The sequence below is a fragment of the Osmia lignaria genome, chromosome 6 (genome assembly GCF_051020975.1).
Source record: "Osmia lignaria lignaria isolate PbOS001 chromosome 6, iyOsmLign1, whole genome shotgun sequence".
In the NCBI taxonomy this organism is placed as follows: domain Eukaryota; kingdom Metazoa; phylum Arthropoda; class Insecta; order Hymenoptera; family Megachilidae; genus Osmia; species Osmia lignaria.
Window position 1 is genome coordinate 7,985,175 of NC_135037.1, and position 19,314 is coordinate 8,004,488.

Sequence of the window (19,314 nt, forward strand, 5' to 3'; positions counted from 1 at the left end):
TGTGAAATAGATGATAGCTCCATAGATAGACAGTAGGTGAGGTTGGGATAAGAGGAGGAGTTGAGGTAAGCGAAGAGATGGGTTGGAGTGGGTGTGTGTTGAAGAGGATAACCACAGGAATGAGGATGGGTGTTTTGTGTGTGTGGACCTCGGCATGTAGGGTATGTTATAAGAATGTAAGATGAGAGAAGATAGGATAGGGTAAAATAAGATGTTATAAGAATGTAAGATGAGAGGGTAAGACAGAATAAAATGTAATAAGATAGGATGAAATATGAAAGATGATATGTAGGACATGGAGAATGTAACCCCATTAAGAAAACAGAAAACAAACTGATTATATTAATTAGAGTGACAGGTTCGTTCAGAAAGGAGATGTTTTATCCTTGAAACGACCAAAATCTTCAGTTCTTTTACAACAAACATTTATATACCAGTTGTGTAGGTTTGCAGTTGGTTCCAAGCAAAGTTTATGGAATCGTAAGGAGCAAAGAGGATCTTGGAATTCATGGTTGTTCGAGTTCCCCAAAGAAGCCCTAATTTCTGGGAACCAGCCAGTTAATGGCAAGTGCGGCGAGGATCTTAGGGGCGATTATCTCACGGAAAACCGTTTGAAATCTCCTTTGGGGAACCCTTGGAAACAACACCGTACAAAGTTGTGCGAATATATTGATTTCACTCTGTTGAGCTCTTTCGTTGCGCCATTCAACATGCTGTGAATTTTCACCCAACTATTATTTTCATAGTCAAACTTATTTTTTTAATTCTTATTATCTATTATAGCACAGACTGCTTTAAAATATTTTTCTTTCTTTTTTTTCTTCTTAATTTTTAATCAATTTGACTAATATTCATGTCGGTTACCCAAGCCTTGAAATAAAGAGTTTAGTTGATGATTGATATTAATTTTTTTAATAACACCATTTATGTAATCCTTTCATTGCAACGATCGAGTTTCACGAATTATCAAGCTGTTAATGGCCGTCAAGCGTTTCTGGCCGCTTTCAGTAGGCCGAGGTCTGACAATAAACGGCCGCAACTACTCTGCCTGTAATTCTATTGAGCGGCGAACAGTTACCACGAAGACAATATCGTTCAAAGTTTGATGAATGTTAGGAAGTTTGTCGGACACTCGACGAGTTTATAGTAGCAGCGACAGGGAGTGGAGAGATCGGTCGTGCACGACGATACACTAATTTGTGTTTCCAACGCGTCAGCAGCTTTTTCATCTCGCATCAGCCTCCGCCTTCCTCTCCATTCTTTTAATCTTCCAGCTAAAACAAACTTTCTATAATTCAAATTAAAACCGTACGCTGTTAATTCATATTTTTCGAATCATTGCAACGATAGGATTCAAGTATTTCTCACCGTACGTGTACAATGAAATTATTTACTTTCAACGATGAACAACTAAGATTCTCCTTGGTAAGAAGATCGTTGCGGCCAACAAAGTGTTCTTGGACGACGTGCAACACACATATACATAAAACAAGAAGCTGTGGAATTCGTGTGTCAGAGTTGGGTATTATTCGAATTTAGAAGCTTAGAATTTTTATATTTTCGAACCTTAGAGGTTTAGAATTCTACAATTTTTGAATCTTAACATTTTAGAATCTTAAAGTCTTAAAATTTTAATATTTTCGAATCTTAGAGTTTTAGAATTCTACAATTTTAGAATCTTAATATTTTCGAATATTAGAGTTTTAGAATTTTAATATTTTAGAACCTTAGAGTTTTAGAATTCTAAAATTTTAAAACCTTAGAGTCTTAGAGTTTGGAAATGGTAAGGGGTCCATTTCCTCTACATTTTTGGGACAGACTAAATCCACCCTTATTCTGAATCAAGAAAAGCCTAAGTTGCACCCAAGTGTACTTATGCGCGTACGCCTAAATAGCTCAAGCTATTATTTTTTAATGATTTTCAAATAAATATTCCCAAATCTGACACACGTAACAGCTCGTCACCAAATGTCAGGTTAGTCGTGAGTTTGTAGTCTCAGTCGTTTGATATTAGTTAGGCCACGATCGAGACAGAGAATCGGTGCATGAATCGTGCGTGAATTTAATCGGTGATTATCATCGAGCTGTTCGTGGCAATTTTCGATACACGATCACTCGTGGAAAAACTTTATCGTTCATTTATCATCAAGGAACCGTCGAACAGTCTACTTGATCAATTTCAATTAACACTTTGCCAGATACTACAGAGTTCTTTTACTGATTCGTACGCGATGACGCTAATTGCTCCTTTATGTAATTTTTCTTTTGCTTCTTTTAGCTCTATTCTGAACCAACGGTCCTTTGATTTGACAAACGATTTTTATAATTAGTAGATTATAGTTAAACGAAGAAGATATAAATTCTCCAAGAATTGTCATTCTTTGAAATACCTGAAAGTTCCAGCGTTAATTAACAAATTCTAACACGAACAGTTCTCCTCCTCTCTTGATTAAGATAGTCGTTTTATTATAAAAAAGTTAATTGCAAAGAAACTTAATTCGTTAATTATCAACTTCAACTTGCATTTTATGAAGATAAAATTTTCAAATTACTATTTCAGACACATTTAAGAACATTTTCCATTGAAGTTTGCTTTTCTTGAAGAATCTTTTTGAAAATCAAAATCCAATTTTATCCCATTGAAATTGCGAACATAAAAATGATGATCGTTTGTCAATCGCAAGTATCTTATCGAGCAGGATACTCGCAGGACAGTAGATCCTGATCTATTTGGAGCAGAAAGAGATAGGAAAGGGAGAGAAGGCACTCTCCCTCTGTCAGGATCATCCACGTGGGTGTGATGTGTACCTTGATTGGACGAGTGTGAGGCTCACGATTGCGGTTGCGGTGTGTTGTGGTCTCGCTTGTCTCCCGCAGGAGTTGACGGCTTTATCACGGGCTTCTCCTCGTTTACCGGCGTCGGTGGAGCGTCCTTTCTTGGCGGCATCCTTTCGTTTATAGCGTCCAGACCTTTTGCTTCGGCGAACGAGGTGATTTTGTGGTTCGGCGAGAATCCTTGGAGAGCTGTGAACACGACGATTCGTCCATCAAAATATACATTTCATTAAATTATTTAATCAATTTTTTAGTTTCCTTTGATTCAAACGAAATTCGAATAAAAATGATCCTTTTAAATATTAAGTCTACTTTCAGGGTTCCTCGAATAATTCTGTGAACAGCAGAAGAATTTAGATCTGTTGGCGATGCAAACGCACCTTGTCGTGTGGTACATTGCGTATGCACCGGGAGTGCATTCCTACCATAGAGTGTGGCCCAATGATTCAAGCAAGACCACGTTTATCGTTAAGTCTAAATATATTTTTACTATAAAATAAGGAATACAATATGATCCTCGAGGCCCGAAAAAATTAATGAAATTATAAAAGAACGGTTGAATAATTAATAATTTTGTGCGACAAAAATTTGGAAATGGGTTTCTGAAAAAATTTCCTATTATTCTTTTAGCAAATTATCGAGGTAGAAGAAAAATGTACCGTTTTTTAGGGACGTTTTGCCACCAGATAACGCGCCAAGTGGTAAAGCTCCAGTAGGAGTCAGCCCCTTCAGCTGCAGCACACTTTCGCTCTCCTCCCTGAAAAACAAGCAACCACGGGAAAATATTAATTATACTGTCCCTCTGCGTGTATGATAAATGATAATCGGTTCACGTTTAACGCAACATGTTAATCAAGCCGAATTAATTCCTTCAAATTTATCCGCGATATTTAACAATTCGACCACTGTTATTTTCCACGGGGATACTCGTTCGAACGGAACGAATCAGAGGATTTTTCATCGCGGACCATTTTCCATTTTCAATTCTCACCCCTCCGGGACGGGGTGTTGAAAGCGATTAATATCGCGCGACCAAACAAGCGGGAATTATTTTCGCGAAATCGTAAACTTTCGATCGATCCCCGGAATATTTCCTCGTCATCGATGAATTCTATCGGCGTAATCGAGGCATAATTGTTCCGCCAGCCAATTACGATCGGTTTGCGGATGAAACGTACGTCGTTCTCTCTTCGGTTCTTCGTTGCTCCCCGCCGGAACTTCCGCTCGCAGCACGGTTCGAATCACGAATTAAACACGAATTTTATCGAATTACTCTCCCGATCCACGCCGAATCCACGTAATTTCTGTTGATTTATGTGAACGTCTCCCGATATAACACGGCGATTTCTCTTATTTAGCTTTGTGTCATTTCGATTCACGGTAGAACGTAAATAATAGAAATAAATTATAGCATGTTACAATATTTATGAGTTATAATTAATAAATTTCAATTAATTGAATAATTTACTGACCTTAAGACAGAGAAGACACGCGCCATCTTTCCAATGGCTCTGATCTTGTTTCTGATTACCTCCTTGCGTAGATTGGCTGCTGCACCTAGAAAATCGAGAGGGCAAAGTTGGAATAAATCAATCCAAGCGAACGCAGTTTGCGTTCTTTCTGTGATCGACGACGTCGCGAAGGTAAACATTAATTAACTAGAGGCTCTAAGAAGTTTCCAAGACAAAGTCACTAGCAAACTGATCTAATGTCACACTTACGTCGCAAGAAACGTTACCTTGGAATCATTAGCATGATATGCTGCTAATTAATCATCTACGAATGGCTGCACGAAAGAAACTGACATCGATGGTATTTCAATAAAACACTAAACTATAAATGAGGAACCGAAAAGCCTTCGCGAGATCGCGATCACGGATTTACCCCGCGATTTATACCGCGGAGAAAATCCAGCTTGGCGTCACTACGTTATTCATACCATAGCTTACTCGATGATTATGTTATAAGAAAAAAAAAAAGAAATAATAAATCACTCGTTATTCTTGGGTCTCACGGCAAACAACAACGGCAAAACTACAGCCAAAAATTCGGTGCTACGCGACGAGCGAGTGCATATTAGTCTCGATGTACAGATTTAAACCTATAATTTAACATAATTATAAAGAAAATTAATTTTTCCACCCGGCAGAATCGTCGCAATTATTCTCCCCTCCGCGACATTTTCTATTCTCCTCTAACAGCGAACTAAACAATAGATATCCAACGTATACGTTCATTTAACTGCCACAAAGAAAGGCAAAGAAAATAAAAATGAAATATTTAAAAAAAACAGTATAATACATCGATCGAGTCGTATATCATTTTGAATTTCGCGCGTATTACGGCAACTCGCGTACGCGCACGCGCAGTGGATTTGGCGCGAAAGACGCGCTATCAAAGAAAAATAAGTATATTATTCTCCTATTTTTTTTTTTTTTTTTTTTTTCGTACGTCTTTAAACAAAGTACAAAGTTCACAGAGATCCCGTCGATTCTTTTTTATGCAGCAGTAAAACCGGAATCGCCTGACGGACACGAGTAAAGAAAAAAAATAAATGCATAAAGGAGAAACCTTCGGATCGTATCGTATTAAATATACATACATATGTAAAAATATATATAGAGAGAGAGAGAGTGCACGAGGATAATAGCACAGGCTCATTGCATACGAAATGCACGCGCCCGCGTGTAAACGAAGCTGTTGTGCGAACATGCGTACATACACGTACGTACAATATGGCGTCTACGTGCAGGCCGTTGGCTACATAACCATAGCTTGTTTTGTTATGCAAAAAAGGGGAAAAAAAGAAGAAACTCGGGCAATGCAAGAGAAAGAGGTCATCATGCGCATGCAAAGTCGAGCGCGAGAAACGTACGCACCATCGGGTCACTATACGGGTGCTTTACCAGTCGTCGTTATTTTTTTTTTTCTAATTTTTTTCCCGGGGTCAAAATCGTCGCAACTTGCCTACTTTCTCCTGACGAAATTTTTTTTTTTTTTTAACATTTCGTTGTGCGTATTTCTTTGCCTCTTTATCGCTAGTTTTGTAACCCGTATCTACGTGTTAGAATTTTTCGCGGGACGCTCGGGGAAGAGAACTTAGCTTCGCGTATGGATTTTTTTCTTCAGGACGGAGGTGGGTACAATGGTAGTACAACTCAGTCGTTCTCAACCTCTACCCATGTATTTCTACATCTTAATCTGATTAGAGAATTATCCGAATGATATTTTGAATTTTTTTCGAAGAATTGCATTTAGAAAAATTAGGAAGTTTTTATGCCTTTTCTTTTTTCAGTGCCAAGAATATATGACTATCTATAGACTAATCATGCTCACCGCAGATTCATTTTCTTTTAGTAAGTATAGTTGGGCGCGGAGATATAGTGTATAACGTACTATAAACTATCAGGGTTTCAGATTGCTAATAAATTAATTTGACCGAGAATAAGACTTAAGCTCATTATCTCCTTAAAACTCATATGATTTACAATCGCCGCCCTATATCTCCGAGCCCCGCTATACCGCTAAACCATAGGTGCTTCTTTTCATTTTTTAATCCATGAGGAGTACAGATTGGGAACCACTGGGTCGGTACTAACGATCCGCCATTAAAATTGCCTATCATTCTATAATTGTTAAAAGCACCGATGGTGGAATAGTTAAGAGGTTTCAGGCTGAAATTATCCGTGAAATTCTAGGCGCATAGTTACGGGTTAAGAAGCAGACTACGGGCAATTCAGTAAACGAGATATCGAACAGCCTAAATGTCGGCCATTTTGTTCTTGAGTGAATAGAAAATGGAGGTCCCGTTTCAACATCGTCGTAACCGAAAAATTATTCTATTCGTTAAATTAAATTAATCACCGTGTTATTATTTCACTTGAAAATGATATGCGGGGTGTCCCAGAAAGAGTGTTAGTCCTTTAAGGGGGTGGTAGCTGGGGTGATTCTGAACATTTTCGCAAAGGAAAATGTTGTTCAGAATCACCCCAGCTAGCACCCCCTTGAAGGATTAACATTTTTTCTGGAATACACTGTATACTATTTGCTCGCTATAGGTTGACTGTTTAAACGGTAATCGTACGATTGGAATCGACTAAAAAATTCATGCTCAACATATATATTCGATGTACCATCGACTTTATTTTCTTTTTCCCATTGATTGATTGGGAAATCGAAGGGATAGCAACATGTATTAGTCATACTTCTTGGGAATCTCTATAGCTTGTTCGCTCTAAAGGCAATTTCACATGATTCGACATACGTGAAAATATCGTTCCTGTGTCGTCTTGTTTCCGCTTCCCTAAGCATTCGCGAATTATATTTGAGGATGTCAGGGGTTGCGAGGCTACAGCAAATTGGGCAAACTTGTCACTTAAAGAGATACTTTTTCCTTTTACCGATGAAGAATTAGAATGCGACTCTATCCTTTTTTAGATTTTAAGGTGATCGATGAGGGGAAAAAAAAGGTCGAATTTCTATTTTTAATCTTCTTGTTTCAATGGAACGTTAACGAGGTCGTAATTTGGTGCCATTATAAGAGACTCGTACACGGCTCAATTTCGCAAGAACCTTTTAATTTCTCGTAATCCGCGATCGTACCGCTATAAACGTTGCATGGAAAAGCTTTTTGCGAACGTTCTGCTGAGATGGCAGGAAGAAAACATTTCTGGAATATCCTGCGACGCCCATTTCCCCGTAAAAGCGTTGCACGAAAGGTCAGCGCGAATCCCGTTTTCTCGTTCGTTCGAAAGAATCGGTTCGCGTTTCTGTCGCGTTAAAATCATGACGAATCATTTCTACCATCCAATTTTTACTAACTTTCAACTATTACTTTTTAAAGTGAAGAATTTTCATTTCTTTCAAGTACTATTCCTTTTTTTATATATATATATATATATTGGCAGTGTTAATTTGAAAATAATTTAATACTTTAATGAGAAAAGAGAACTTCCATGGAAGAAAAGCTGGGAAACTGATTGTAGAAAAGAAAAACATGTGAAAGGGGATTACAGCCTCTCACAAGAACGATCTATCAAGAAGTATCGTGTCCGGCGTTCTTCTCGAAACTGAAGAACGCAGCGATGAAATTTCGGGCTGTTGCCGAGGGAGCACAGTTACATTTATCGATCATCCCTTGCAATCCTGCGGCTTTCACCGAGAAGGACGATGCGGCACATACAACGACGTACGTCACTACTAATTTATACAACAGATCAAGCCTTTGCTCTCTAGACATTTACGTGTCAGCGCATGATTACGCACTCGTGGCATGTCGCAATGGCGTGTTATCCTTGGATCAACCATCAATGTCTTAGAAACCTGAATTTCCCCGATGAAACGATAATCAGTCTTAAGACGAAATTTAAACGAGGAAATTTCAATTTACAATTCTCTACTATACTGTTGAAATTTCACTTTAGGCTTAGAATTTTATTAAAAAAAAAAAGAAAGAAAATCATTTCCTGATGATTTAAAACGCCACTGCGACAGCGTTCTACCGAGCTAACATTTATCATAAGGTGTTCGAGTTTGGTATCGAGTGACAGAAACGGAGATTCATTTATTTTTAATTAATTTAAGTGGTCCAATTTTAATTATTAAGCGACTCAAATTTTTAGCAAGTAATTAAAAGGTCAATTTTTTGAACTGGTCAGTCATTAGCTTCAAGTGGATAATTATAACTTAATTAGATGAATCTCCGTGTCTTTCAATGCATAGACGTCGCCGCAACCAATCCATCAAACTCATCTAGAGCTGGGATCAGCAAAAAGAATGATAAAAAATAATTAATTGTACCTTTTGGCCCGCAAAGCCTAGAAATAATAAAAATCTGGTTCTTAAAAAAAAAAAACATTGCTGAGCCTTGTTCTCAATGGTCCTAAAGAACTGCGACGCCTATGCAACTCGATCTGATCGATGCACCTGCGGTTTCGTTCGTTAACAACGAACAGGAAGCTTCGCGAGAGCCCAATCTTCCGTCGACAGACTCGCAATGGATTCGCATGACCCGGAACGATCTTTGAGTCTGTCGACAGGAAGCACCGGACACTAGGTCGTGTTCCTATTTCATTGCGTGCTCGTTTCGTGGAGGATCAGAATAAAAGAACACGTCTTGCAATATTTTTCTATTAAAAAACAGACCTTCTTTTTCTTTTTATCTTCAATGATTTAACACTGTTTATTATCAATTATCTCGATTGACTAGATTGAAATTTGTAATTTTTTAGTATAATAAAATGTAATTTTGCAAGATCGAGTTTCTATGAGTAATCTCGATCCTCCACGATCGAGGATCTATGGCTCACTTTCAACAAAAAATAACTCACCGTACGCGATGGTAGGTGGGGTCGTATTTGGACCAGACCGTCGGGTTACCATCGGATTACCATGGCGGCCATGGTGACCATGATCGTTTTATCGATGGTGAGAGCGTGGACGTAAGTTAAAGGACAGAAGTAACCAACAATGTGAGAGCAGCATCAATGCGGCCGAAGAGATAGAGATAGATAAAGAGAGAGAAAGGCAAATATGTATAATGTTGTTTCATTGTTGTTGTTGTTGTTGTCGGTCGTTTTTTTTTTTTTTTTTGTACAGTCCAAATGAAGGAGTCGTTATTTTGTACAGTTTTGGATGATCGATGGTGATGATCATGGTGGTGGTGGTTGTTGAATAAAGTAAAACACATAGAACAGACAAAAAAGTGCACAACGTAAGTGGCATTCAATTAAAGCACTGGTGCGTTAAAATTTTTTAGAAATTATTATTTTCTCACAAGATATTTATTAATACACTGTAATTAATTAATTTTTCATACGTGATTATGGATTCATGACTTTTCTATTTTGAATTTTGGCACGGATAGTTATATAAAATATTCGAAATTGTAAATAATTTATAAATATTCGAATTGAAAATATTTTTAGTGTTTTTGAGGTATCAAAAAATATCTTGTATCGTTCAAATCGTTATTAATCATTTCTATACAGGCTGAGTCAAAAATAAGTGGTATGATAGAGAAAAGTTAAATAAAGATTCTACAAAAATATTTTCCCTAGGGAAAGTATGTTGATTAACGAAAAACAACCCCTTTTGACTCACCCCGTACATCAAAAAGTAATTCTTATTTGCACGCCAATACTTCAGAGGGTAAATTTGTGATACAAAACAAAGAGTCACACGAACGTGAAGTTCCTGTGAAATTTTTAGCATTTTATTTCCAAATGCACCCTTCGAAATGTTGACACGTAATTAAGGATTACCCTTGTGAATTCGCCGTCTTTAATCCAGAACATCCAGCAAAATATTTTTCTTACATTCTGTCCAAGAAATTCTAAGAGTTTAAATTTCAAATTGAAATAATCACTCGACGTTCTCGGATCAAATTCGACAGACAAAAAACTAAGCAATAAATTGTTTAATAAATATTGAATGGTGAATACTGAAAGCGTAAGAAGGTAATTAATTAGTGGGAAACATGAGCAATCTGCGTTTTAAGATTTTTCAAATCACCAAATATTAAAAATTCAAGATTACAAAAAAAAAAAATCAATTTCAATATTCTTAAAAAAATTTACCAATCTAAAATCAAATTAAAATATCAAACTTTATTCAAACTTATTTCCAGCTAAATATAAATAACCAACTACCTCAAGATTGGCTTATTTTCAAAATTTACGATTGCAAAAGTTGGCTGCAAGAATGTAAACAGGAAAAAATTATATATTATTTTGCACTTGAGGAATGCAATTTGAAAAGTTTCAGGCTTCATATCAAAGAAGGGTATACGCAGACCGCCCTAGTTCAAACTTCGTGATTACTTTCTATCGAATGTTTATCTTCCAGGCTGTTTTTCATTAAACTTTTCATTAAACGATACGTTCGTATATTTGTAACAGAACTGGAAGTCGATCAAAGTAATCACTATTGGGAAGTAGTTAGATCAAACTACAATTATATTGTAATTTGAAAATATTGTGCGTGGTCAATAACACACTGCTACATAGAAGCTACCTGCAAAAACTGATTAAAAAAACAGTGTATGATTAATACGTGGTTTGTCGATCGTTCAGGAATTCATCTGTTTAATAATTTATTAAAAATTCCGATACAACGAAAGAATTCAATTTAACACACTGACGATTGCATATGTTATAAAATTAGTGGCTTTTGTCATTTTATATATATTTTTTACACAAAATAAGAGATTACTGTAAGAATTTATAAAATTTTTGCCACAAAATTATTCACTGGAATGGAAATAAATTAAAAAATAAATTGAAATTGCATATGAAAGTCATGAATATGTGACTACGGTCGTCTAAGCGTTAAAAAATGATATAAAATGAACAAATTTCCGACTGAATGCTGGTAGCAAACTTGTTAAATGAATTAAAAAAAAATAATAATAATAACAAAAAGCAAGGATTTTAATCAGATGAATTCCTCAACCATCTTCATTAAATACGTCTAATTGCTAATTATAATTAATTAGTTTAATCCTAGGAGCTACTCGGCGCTATAGCATGCGCGAGAAAAAGAAACATAAAAAAAAGAAATTAAATAGTGTCGCAAGACTCTTTCAGGCGAAGTTAATAGTAAAAAGTAAACGCGAATGACAGATAGAATTAGAAGTATTAAAGAGAACGTAAAACGATTAAGAAACGAGCAAATCAGGGAACACGGTCGGAATAGAACAGCCGGAAGTGTTCGCGAGATGCTGAGGGATAGAGATGAATAAGGTTTTTAATGAAAAAGAAATGATGGCACGATGTCGAGCAACGATGTTCGTGATAAATAGGTACCATAGATTTTAACGATACATAAATAAATAAAAGTTTCAAATATTTAATTCCTTTCTATGGGGCGGGGGGATGCTAGATGCGATTTATTTGGGAATATATTTGGATCTGTGGCTGTCTTCACGTTTTAAGAGGATTCTTAATTATTTATTGAGTTAAAATATTATTGCTACGCGTATGGATTCTCAAAATTATGTATTCGAATATTCTAATTCTAATGGTTTTCAAATTATCCGAATCATTGAAATTCTACTGCAATTGAAATATTCGAGTTCTAATGGTATTCGAATTATCCGAATGACTAAAATTTTACTGGTATTGGAATATTCGGAGTCTAATGTTATTAGAAATACCCCAATTATTGGAATTCTAATGGTATTCTAATACTCGAATTCTAATGGTATTCGAATTATCCGAATTAGTGAAATTCAATTGCAATTAAAATATTCGTATTCTAATGGTATTCGAATTACCCCAATTACTGAAATTCTAACGATATTCTAATATTTAAGTTCTAAAGGCATTCGAATTACTAAATAATTACTAATCTCATTAGAACAAAAAGATCTACACTTAAACCTACGATATCATAATTTTTAAGAAGATCTCCGATTTTGAAAGGGGATGATTTCAAAAGTACAGCCCAATTAAAAATTACCCCCTTTGCTTTGCAATCGTTTGTTCTCAGCTTCAGCTCGAGCTTGCCTCTTTTAACGCGAACACAGCCAGAGAAATAGATCGTAGAAGCGTGCACAGGCTGAAAAGTGTGGCGTGCCGAGAAAAGGGGTGGTTCAAGGGGCTGGAAAAATCGGCGTTAAAATTGTGTCGAAAGGTCGTACAGTCTTGTGGATGCGTCACGTAGCCTTTACGAAATAGAACTACCATCTTGGAAGGTTCGCGATAAAGAGAAAAAATTCGATCGAAAAATAAGGGTTCGAGTGTTCACACAGCTGTGACACAATGTGGTCGCAGCCTTTTTGAACGACAAACCAGAGTCAACGAGAGAAAAGAAATATAGGGAAAATGGAAATAATAAAAATTGTACTGCGTTAAAAGGGGATATGTGAAGATCGAGATACTTGTAACAGGGACGAGGATGGTGGTTCTGTTGTTTTTCTTTCTCCTGACTGCACTCGGTTCAAACTTGCTTCCTAACTTCAACTCTTTTTTTAAATTATTGTTCTTCGAGAGTGAGAAAGCTTGCTTCTAACGACTAACGACTAACAAGATCGTGAAAGATTTGCCTGAAATTCTAAGTGATTTTCTCCTTTTTTTCATTCGTCATTTCATTGTCCGGCTTTCATTAATTTCATTTTTAAAAGATAATCCATCAGCCGAAGGTGTCTAAAGATCATCTACCTGATCTTAATTATGATAATTGGAGGCAAGAGTGAAGTTGCAAAACAATTAGATAATAGCCAAGTTAAAAGTAATAATTGGATAATTATTTAACAATCTCTTAACAACTTTCTGACAAAACTAACACCTTGTTCAAGTACAGTTAGCGTAATCGTCGATGTGTCTCTAATTACCTATTAATTAGTCCAGTTAGTTCAACCTTGCCAGCATATTAGAAGCAATTTCTGAAGTTGCAAAAAACAATTCATGTTTTCAAAATCTCGTATTACAAAACCGAATCAAAATGTAGACATAAAAAATCCCTATACTTTTACAATAATTCTTTTTTCCAAATTCGGTGTAAAAAAAAAAGAATGTTCGTTATTATAGAAATAATGAAAGCCAGAGTACAAGTGAAACGTCGAAAATCTCCGATATCTCCACGCTCCAGTAACAAAATTAATTTCTGCCAGCCTAGTGCAAGGAGGAAAGAATCGTCAAAGAAAAATACGACGGCGGCTCGTGGGGGTGGGGGTGTGGTAAATTAAACGGAACGCGATTCCCTGAAAACCTAGATCCGTTTGGTCGCGTCGAAGACGAAGGGTTGCACCGGGTCACGGCTGACAACGGGGATGAAAAGATGCCCTTCCTCTCTTTATCTCGTCGAACTCGATGCGTTCGATCGATCGATACACGCTCTCCCGGGCGAGATTGAACACAGCTGTTTGAAAACCAACCGCCTAATTACAAAATTTTCACAAATTTTTATTAATTAACCACCTTCATCTGATACCTCAAACAGCCAATAAAGAACTTATTATCTATAAATTTCTATAACTTCCAAAAACAAAGCAGCTAATGTAAAAGAAAAGAATCAATTTCAAAATCTATTGTATTTTCAATTTCATTTTAGTTAAAATTTAAAATAATTGATAAAAATCTGTTCACCTGTAGTTTATCGCAGTCAGACGGTTGTTTAAAAACACTCGCAGCGTGTACGACGAATAAAAGAGTAAAAGTGCGAGACAGAAAGATGAAGAAACGAGCAGATTTCCAACAAAGAACCGAAAACAATCGACCAGCTAGCTAGCTACCCTTGCACGTACGCGCTCGAAGATTAACCGTGTTTCATCCGGATTATCCGTACATCAGTCAACGCCTGCTTCCGTGGATTGTTTGAAGGAGAAACGTATTGTCGTTGCTTGGATATCGATCCTGAGTTCACCAGGGTTCATCTGCCTTTTCCAGCTCTGTCTCTCTTCCTCCTCCAGGGAAAAAATGAGAGAGAGACCGAGAAACAGGAACAATTTGGAAATTTCCGTGAGATGGCCTAGTTAATACGTTAACTGCCACAGTGGAAATGACCATATATAGTCAGACATATCATAATTATACTTATTATGGACAAACAATTATTTCATTTCTTAAATTTATTTTTCTATTTACTTTTAATGCAATGTAAAAATTTTTTAAACATTCCACTTTGAAATTTAATAATCAAATAATCCACGTTTAAAATTTTTCAAAACACTTGATTGATGTTTATATTATTTTAGAAATTTCTCTACTTTTTGTTAATTGATTTGTCAAATTAGTGATTCAACTGGCAGTCAACGTACACAATTTGCTTTGGCAGGGAATATCTCATTTCTGGAGAACACTGGTTTAACGTTACCCACGCTGGTTGGCCGTAAAACGTTCACGGTAAAATTCAATTCAGCCTTGGAATTTCGCGAATAATGGCGGCGCCGGTAATTCGAGGTTATTCCTGCAGCCGTCGTAACATCTCGTTTTACGCGGGGCGTTAAATTTTCATTGGCCCACCTTGGCTTTATGAGAGCACCGTTTTCCGTTCGCCACTACTAATACCGATTATAATTGCACCACGCACAGTCAGAGAGCGCGAGGGATTAACGCCGGAGTACACGGTTAATCTACGTCCTTTTGTTAACATTTTATCAGTTAAAACCTCCGGATAATTATCATAACGTTTGCCAGAAATCTCCGACTATTCCTTCCTGTTCTATCTTTCATACGTTGTAATTAACCCTTTGCTCTATTTTAAGAAAAGTTTCTTTTTTTTCAAATTATTTCTGTGTATAAATTTTAGTATTATGCAAGCGCAAACATGATAAAGATGATTCTTTTTTTTTAAATATATAATAAAACTGAAGTTTTAATCTTTTTTTTCATAAAGCAAGTTTTTCAAGTTATTTTGAATCCTCTGATACGATTGCAACGCGACAGTAATATATCGTTTACGTTGATGTAACTGCACTTTGAACGTGTACCAATACTCGCGTAACTATGAAACCATTCCTAGAAAATCGAAACGTACGACAATTCGAGAGCCATCGAAAAATTTGAACGCCCGTCAAACGCACACGAAAAGCTTTGAAATTCATAAAAAAAAAAAAGAAGAAAAATTGTAAAAATACGTCGATAGCAAACGCGTACGAAAAAAAAGTTCTCCAACGTGCATGGACAACGAAAAATATTGAAAATTTTACAAAATCAAACAATATTAAATTTAATTCTCCAATTATTGAAAAATCGTGTTAGAAAGTTCAATTTTCGAATCAAATATTAAATAATTTCCCGTATTGTCGTTTATCACAGGACAAATTCGCAGAAACCCTTTCTTCTTGACGTGATTATTGCAGTGGATGGTTAATCGATCGTAAACTACGCCGAAAAAAAAAGAGAAAATGAAGAAAGGAAGCGACGATGGGAATAGTGTGATCGGTGAGAGCGATCGGTGTGTTAACGCAGCGTGTCGGTATAGATACGGGGGTCAAAACAAGTGTTTAAAGAGGCGGTGGCCCAACAAAAACGTCAACTAAAACGTGATCGAACCGAGATAAAAAAACCGAAGAAAAAAAGAAAAATAGAATTTGGTAAAAAAGAAAAAAACGACCATCGTGAGTAGAACGTTCTCTGATTAACATCTCGATTCAAAGACTCACAATCAGAGTGAAAGAAACAAAGGACTCAACAGAGCACCGTGTACAAAAACAAGAAATAAAAAGACAGTAGATGAGAAGACAAGTAGACAGAGAGATTACGGCGTGGAGTTATGTAAATATAGTTAAAATAACAGGAGCAAAGAGACAAAAAAACAAAGTGAAGAAAGATTATGGGCCGCGCGGAACGTTCCATAGAAGTTCGTTCTGCTGGTGTCTTTTTTCGGTCAATATTTAATGATTAATTAACATTTAATTTATTTGTCGAATATTCGAGCAAACAGATATGCAATCTAGCAAAATATTCTAAAGAATGAATAATGTCATTTTTAAATCAACTGAGCAACTTTGTACGCAAAGGAACTGATAATTGACAGATAAGCAAATATCGCTGTAATTATTAGAATGTGCGACACTTCCGGTCCAGCAGAACTCGCTTCTCGTCCGCGTCCGCGCGAGCGCACACAAAGAGAAGAAACACTGACAAATAAAACGAGTTCAAATCGCAGTATAAATATATCCATCGTATCGTATATTTATATCTGGTATTTGATTCAGACTATTGGGTTACTTTTTGATAGCGACTCAATCAAAGAGAAAGAAGAGACCAAAGAAAAAAAAGAAAAAATAAAAGAAGAAGAAAATGAAACTCTCTTTGCGTTTTTTTTTCTTTTGTTTTTCAAGTAAGTCGTCGGCTCTCTCACTGGGGACTTACCGTTCTTTTTTTGGACAACGACTTTGGCTGCGACTTTACGGGGGTTGCGTATGCCGAACAACGGAGTTTTGAGTGGTAGTAGTAGTAGTAGTAGTAGAAGTAGTAGTAGTAGTAGTAGTAGTAGAAGTAGTAGAGGTAGTAGTAGCATAGTGTCGTGCCGAGATAGGAGGAGTCCAAGGCCAGTGTGATTGATACAAATATAATAGAGAAGGAGTACGATAAAAGATAGTCAGTGCAACTTCGTGGGGCATGAAAAGGGGCTGGGCTTTCGGTAGTTTGGGTAACCGTCCGGGGTGGTAAACCTAGGATTACGTCTTTCGGAAACGATTCACGAAATCAACGATCGAGTCGCTCGGAAATTGGATCTCTCGGATGTATCATCCTGTTTATCCTCGGTTCACGATCACACGCTCGACTAACACCCTAGACTGCTCAGGAACCACGTCGTGTTTGACCAAGGGGTGCTTTCTCGTTCGTTTCCTTCTGCGAGATGGACGTTTCACGATCGTTTTATAACTCCATTTCGCGATATTTAACTTACTTCGTTCGAAGATTAATTGCACAGTCTGGATATTAAATTGTTGCATGGGTTGATTTTGAAATGCAAAATAGTACCTATGATACATCGATTTAAAGTTCAAAGATTAAAGAAAATTGCTACACAAACGTTTCGTTTGGATTTTTAATACAAAATAACTGGTTGTTAATTATAACAAACAGTGACTGATTTCGAAACATAGAAAGTTTCGTGTTGATTTCATGACAGAAAAGTATCACAGAATAATACTCACAATATATCAATTTAAAGCTTAAAGTTTGACAAAAGTGGCTATGTAAACGTTTTACAAATTGATGTATCACAAGTGCTATTATCTTTCAAATTACTAGATGATTGATCGCGAAAGTCCATCTCTGACGATTGGTGCACGTGTACCGAGGGATTGGACCGCTACTCGTACCACACAGATGTATAAAAAAAAAAGAAAAAAAGAAACGAGAACAAAGTGCGGAGGGCTCAAGTGGGCCAGTGGAGTTGGGATATTGTAGGAGAGGGCTTGACACGATAGAAAGTAAAATCGAACTCGAGAATTCGGATATAACAATTGGTACACAGTCGAGCGGGGGCTAGATCAGAGAGAAACGAAAGGTTGGTGCGAAGATATATATGTATAAAAATATATATATATATATCATCTGATATAACACCGAGAATACGTAACGATCGATCGAACGTCGATTTCCATCGTGCAAAATCGACGGCTGACCGGATCGTTGCATGCGTGATTCGCGTGTCTGCAGCATTCGAGATGGTGCCGTTGCACTCTGGTGCATCTGTAATCTCTTTTTCTGGGTTAATACTATTTGAGGGTGTCGCGTGGAAAAGTTTTCTTGACGTTTCGACGGCATTGCAGATATAGTCTGTTTAAAATCGATCACTGCTCAAGGTCGTATTGCAGATCTCTCCTATTTATTTGTTTAAACATTTTAAAATACATTTAAATATTCTGAATGATATTACTTACCCAACTATGTACAATTTTTATTAAATATTTTAACACTAAAATATTTAGTGGATGGTGGAAGTACATTTACTTTTAAATATAATAGAAAAATTGTGCTTTCTTGGAAGGTGAACGAACATGCATAAAAAATTAATTATTAATTTTAAAAAATCATCCCTTCAAGTTCAAAAAAACTTATTATTAAAAAAAGATTGTTATTAATATCTTTTGTAACGGGCAAAGTATTCCTTAATGGTCAGCTGATTTTACACAGACTATAACTCCATTTATTTCTGATCGACTAATTACAACAGATGACTTCATTGATTTAGAATCAATGTTGCAATCAAAGTTTTATATTCTTTAATTCAATTTATTCTCATGGAAACACCATCTTGAATGGATGCACCGAATCAGGGTGACAGAGAGATATAATATCGTTCTAAATGCACTATGATCGTAATGATGCAGAAGAATGATAATCATCATATATATCGGTGAGAACGAGAATAAATTCAGGCCGTGTGCCATCGAGACAAAATATATAAATGATTTATACAGGAGTGAAAGAAAAAACGAAATACATATAGACAGAGAAGTAGAGTTAGAAAGAAAGAAAATAATAAAATATATATTTCGTACCTTAATGCGAGGAGATGTACGAACCACAGAGAAACATGGATATATATATATATAGAGAGAGAGAGAGAGAGAAGACAGTGACATAGATAGACAGACAGATAAAAAAGATAATGAAATAGATAAACAAAATGGACAAAACAGTTGTTTTATGATTCGATCGAAGGAAAACGCTCAAAAAAAAAGGAATCATCATAAACAGAATGCGATTTTAAAACGGGTGTAAAATGCTTGGTGTACTTTCGTTTCTTATTTTTCTATCAATTTCTTTGTTTCTTTGTAAGTAAGAAAGGAAAGAAATCAAACGACGTACACGTGTATGAAAATGATAGAAACCGACGATGATAAAAGAAGTACACGTATTCAAACAGAAATAATAGAGAGAAAGAAACTCGACACACTGAGACACTATCTATGGAAAACAATGTAGCTAAGAAATCAATGATAATTAATGAAGCTCTTAATAATGTGACGATTAGAAGAGTCGAGTGGCGCTTCTTACCATCTGTCCGTGCAGCGGG

General features: G+C 36.3%; 1 protein-coding gene across 12 annotated transcripts in view; it reads right to left on the reverse strand.

The window, feature by feature from the left end:
• LOC117601361 (serine/threonine-protein phosphatase 2B catalytic subunit 2) overlaps positions 1-19,314 on the reverse strand; it is a 116,165-nt gene that overhangs the window by 9,100 nt on the left and 87,751 nt on the right. For 2 of the 12 annotated variants that reach the window (XM_034318016.2, XM_034318019.2), the window contains exons 10-14: positions 16,653-16,685; positions 7,100-7,183; positions 4,308-4,392; positions 3,495-3,592; positions 2,809-3,024 (exon numbers count right to left, since the gene is read on the reverse strand). In XM_034318016.2, the coding sequence (XP_034173907.1) occupies positions 2,831-3,024; positions 3,495-3,592; positions 4,308-4,392; positions 7,100-7,183; positions 16,653-16,685 (494 nt within the window). In that variant the 3' untranslated portion in view covers positions 2,809-2,830. The other 10 variants (XM_034318017.2, XM_034318018.2, XM_034318022.2 and 7 more) reach the window with 10 other exon arrangements.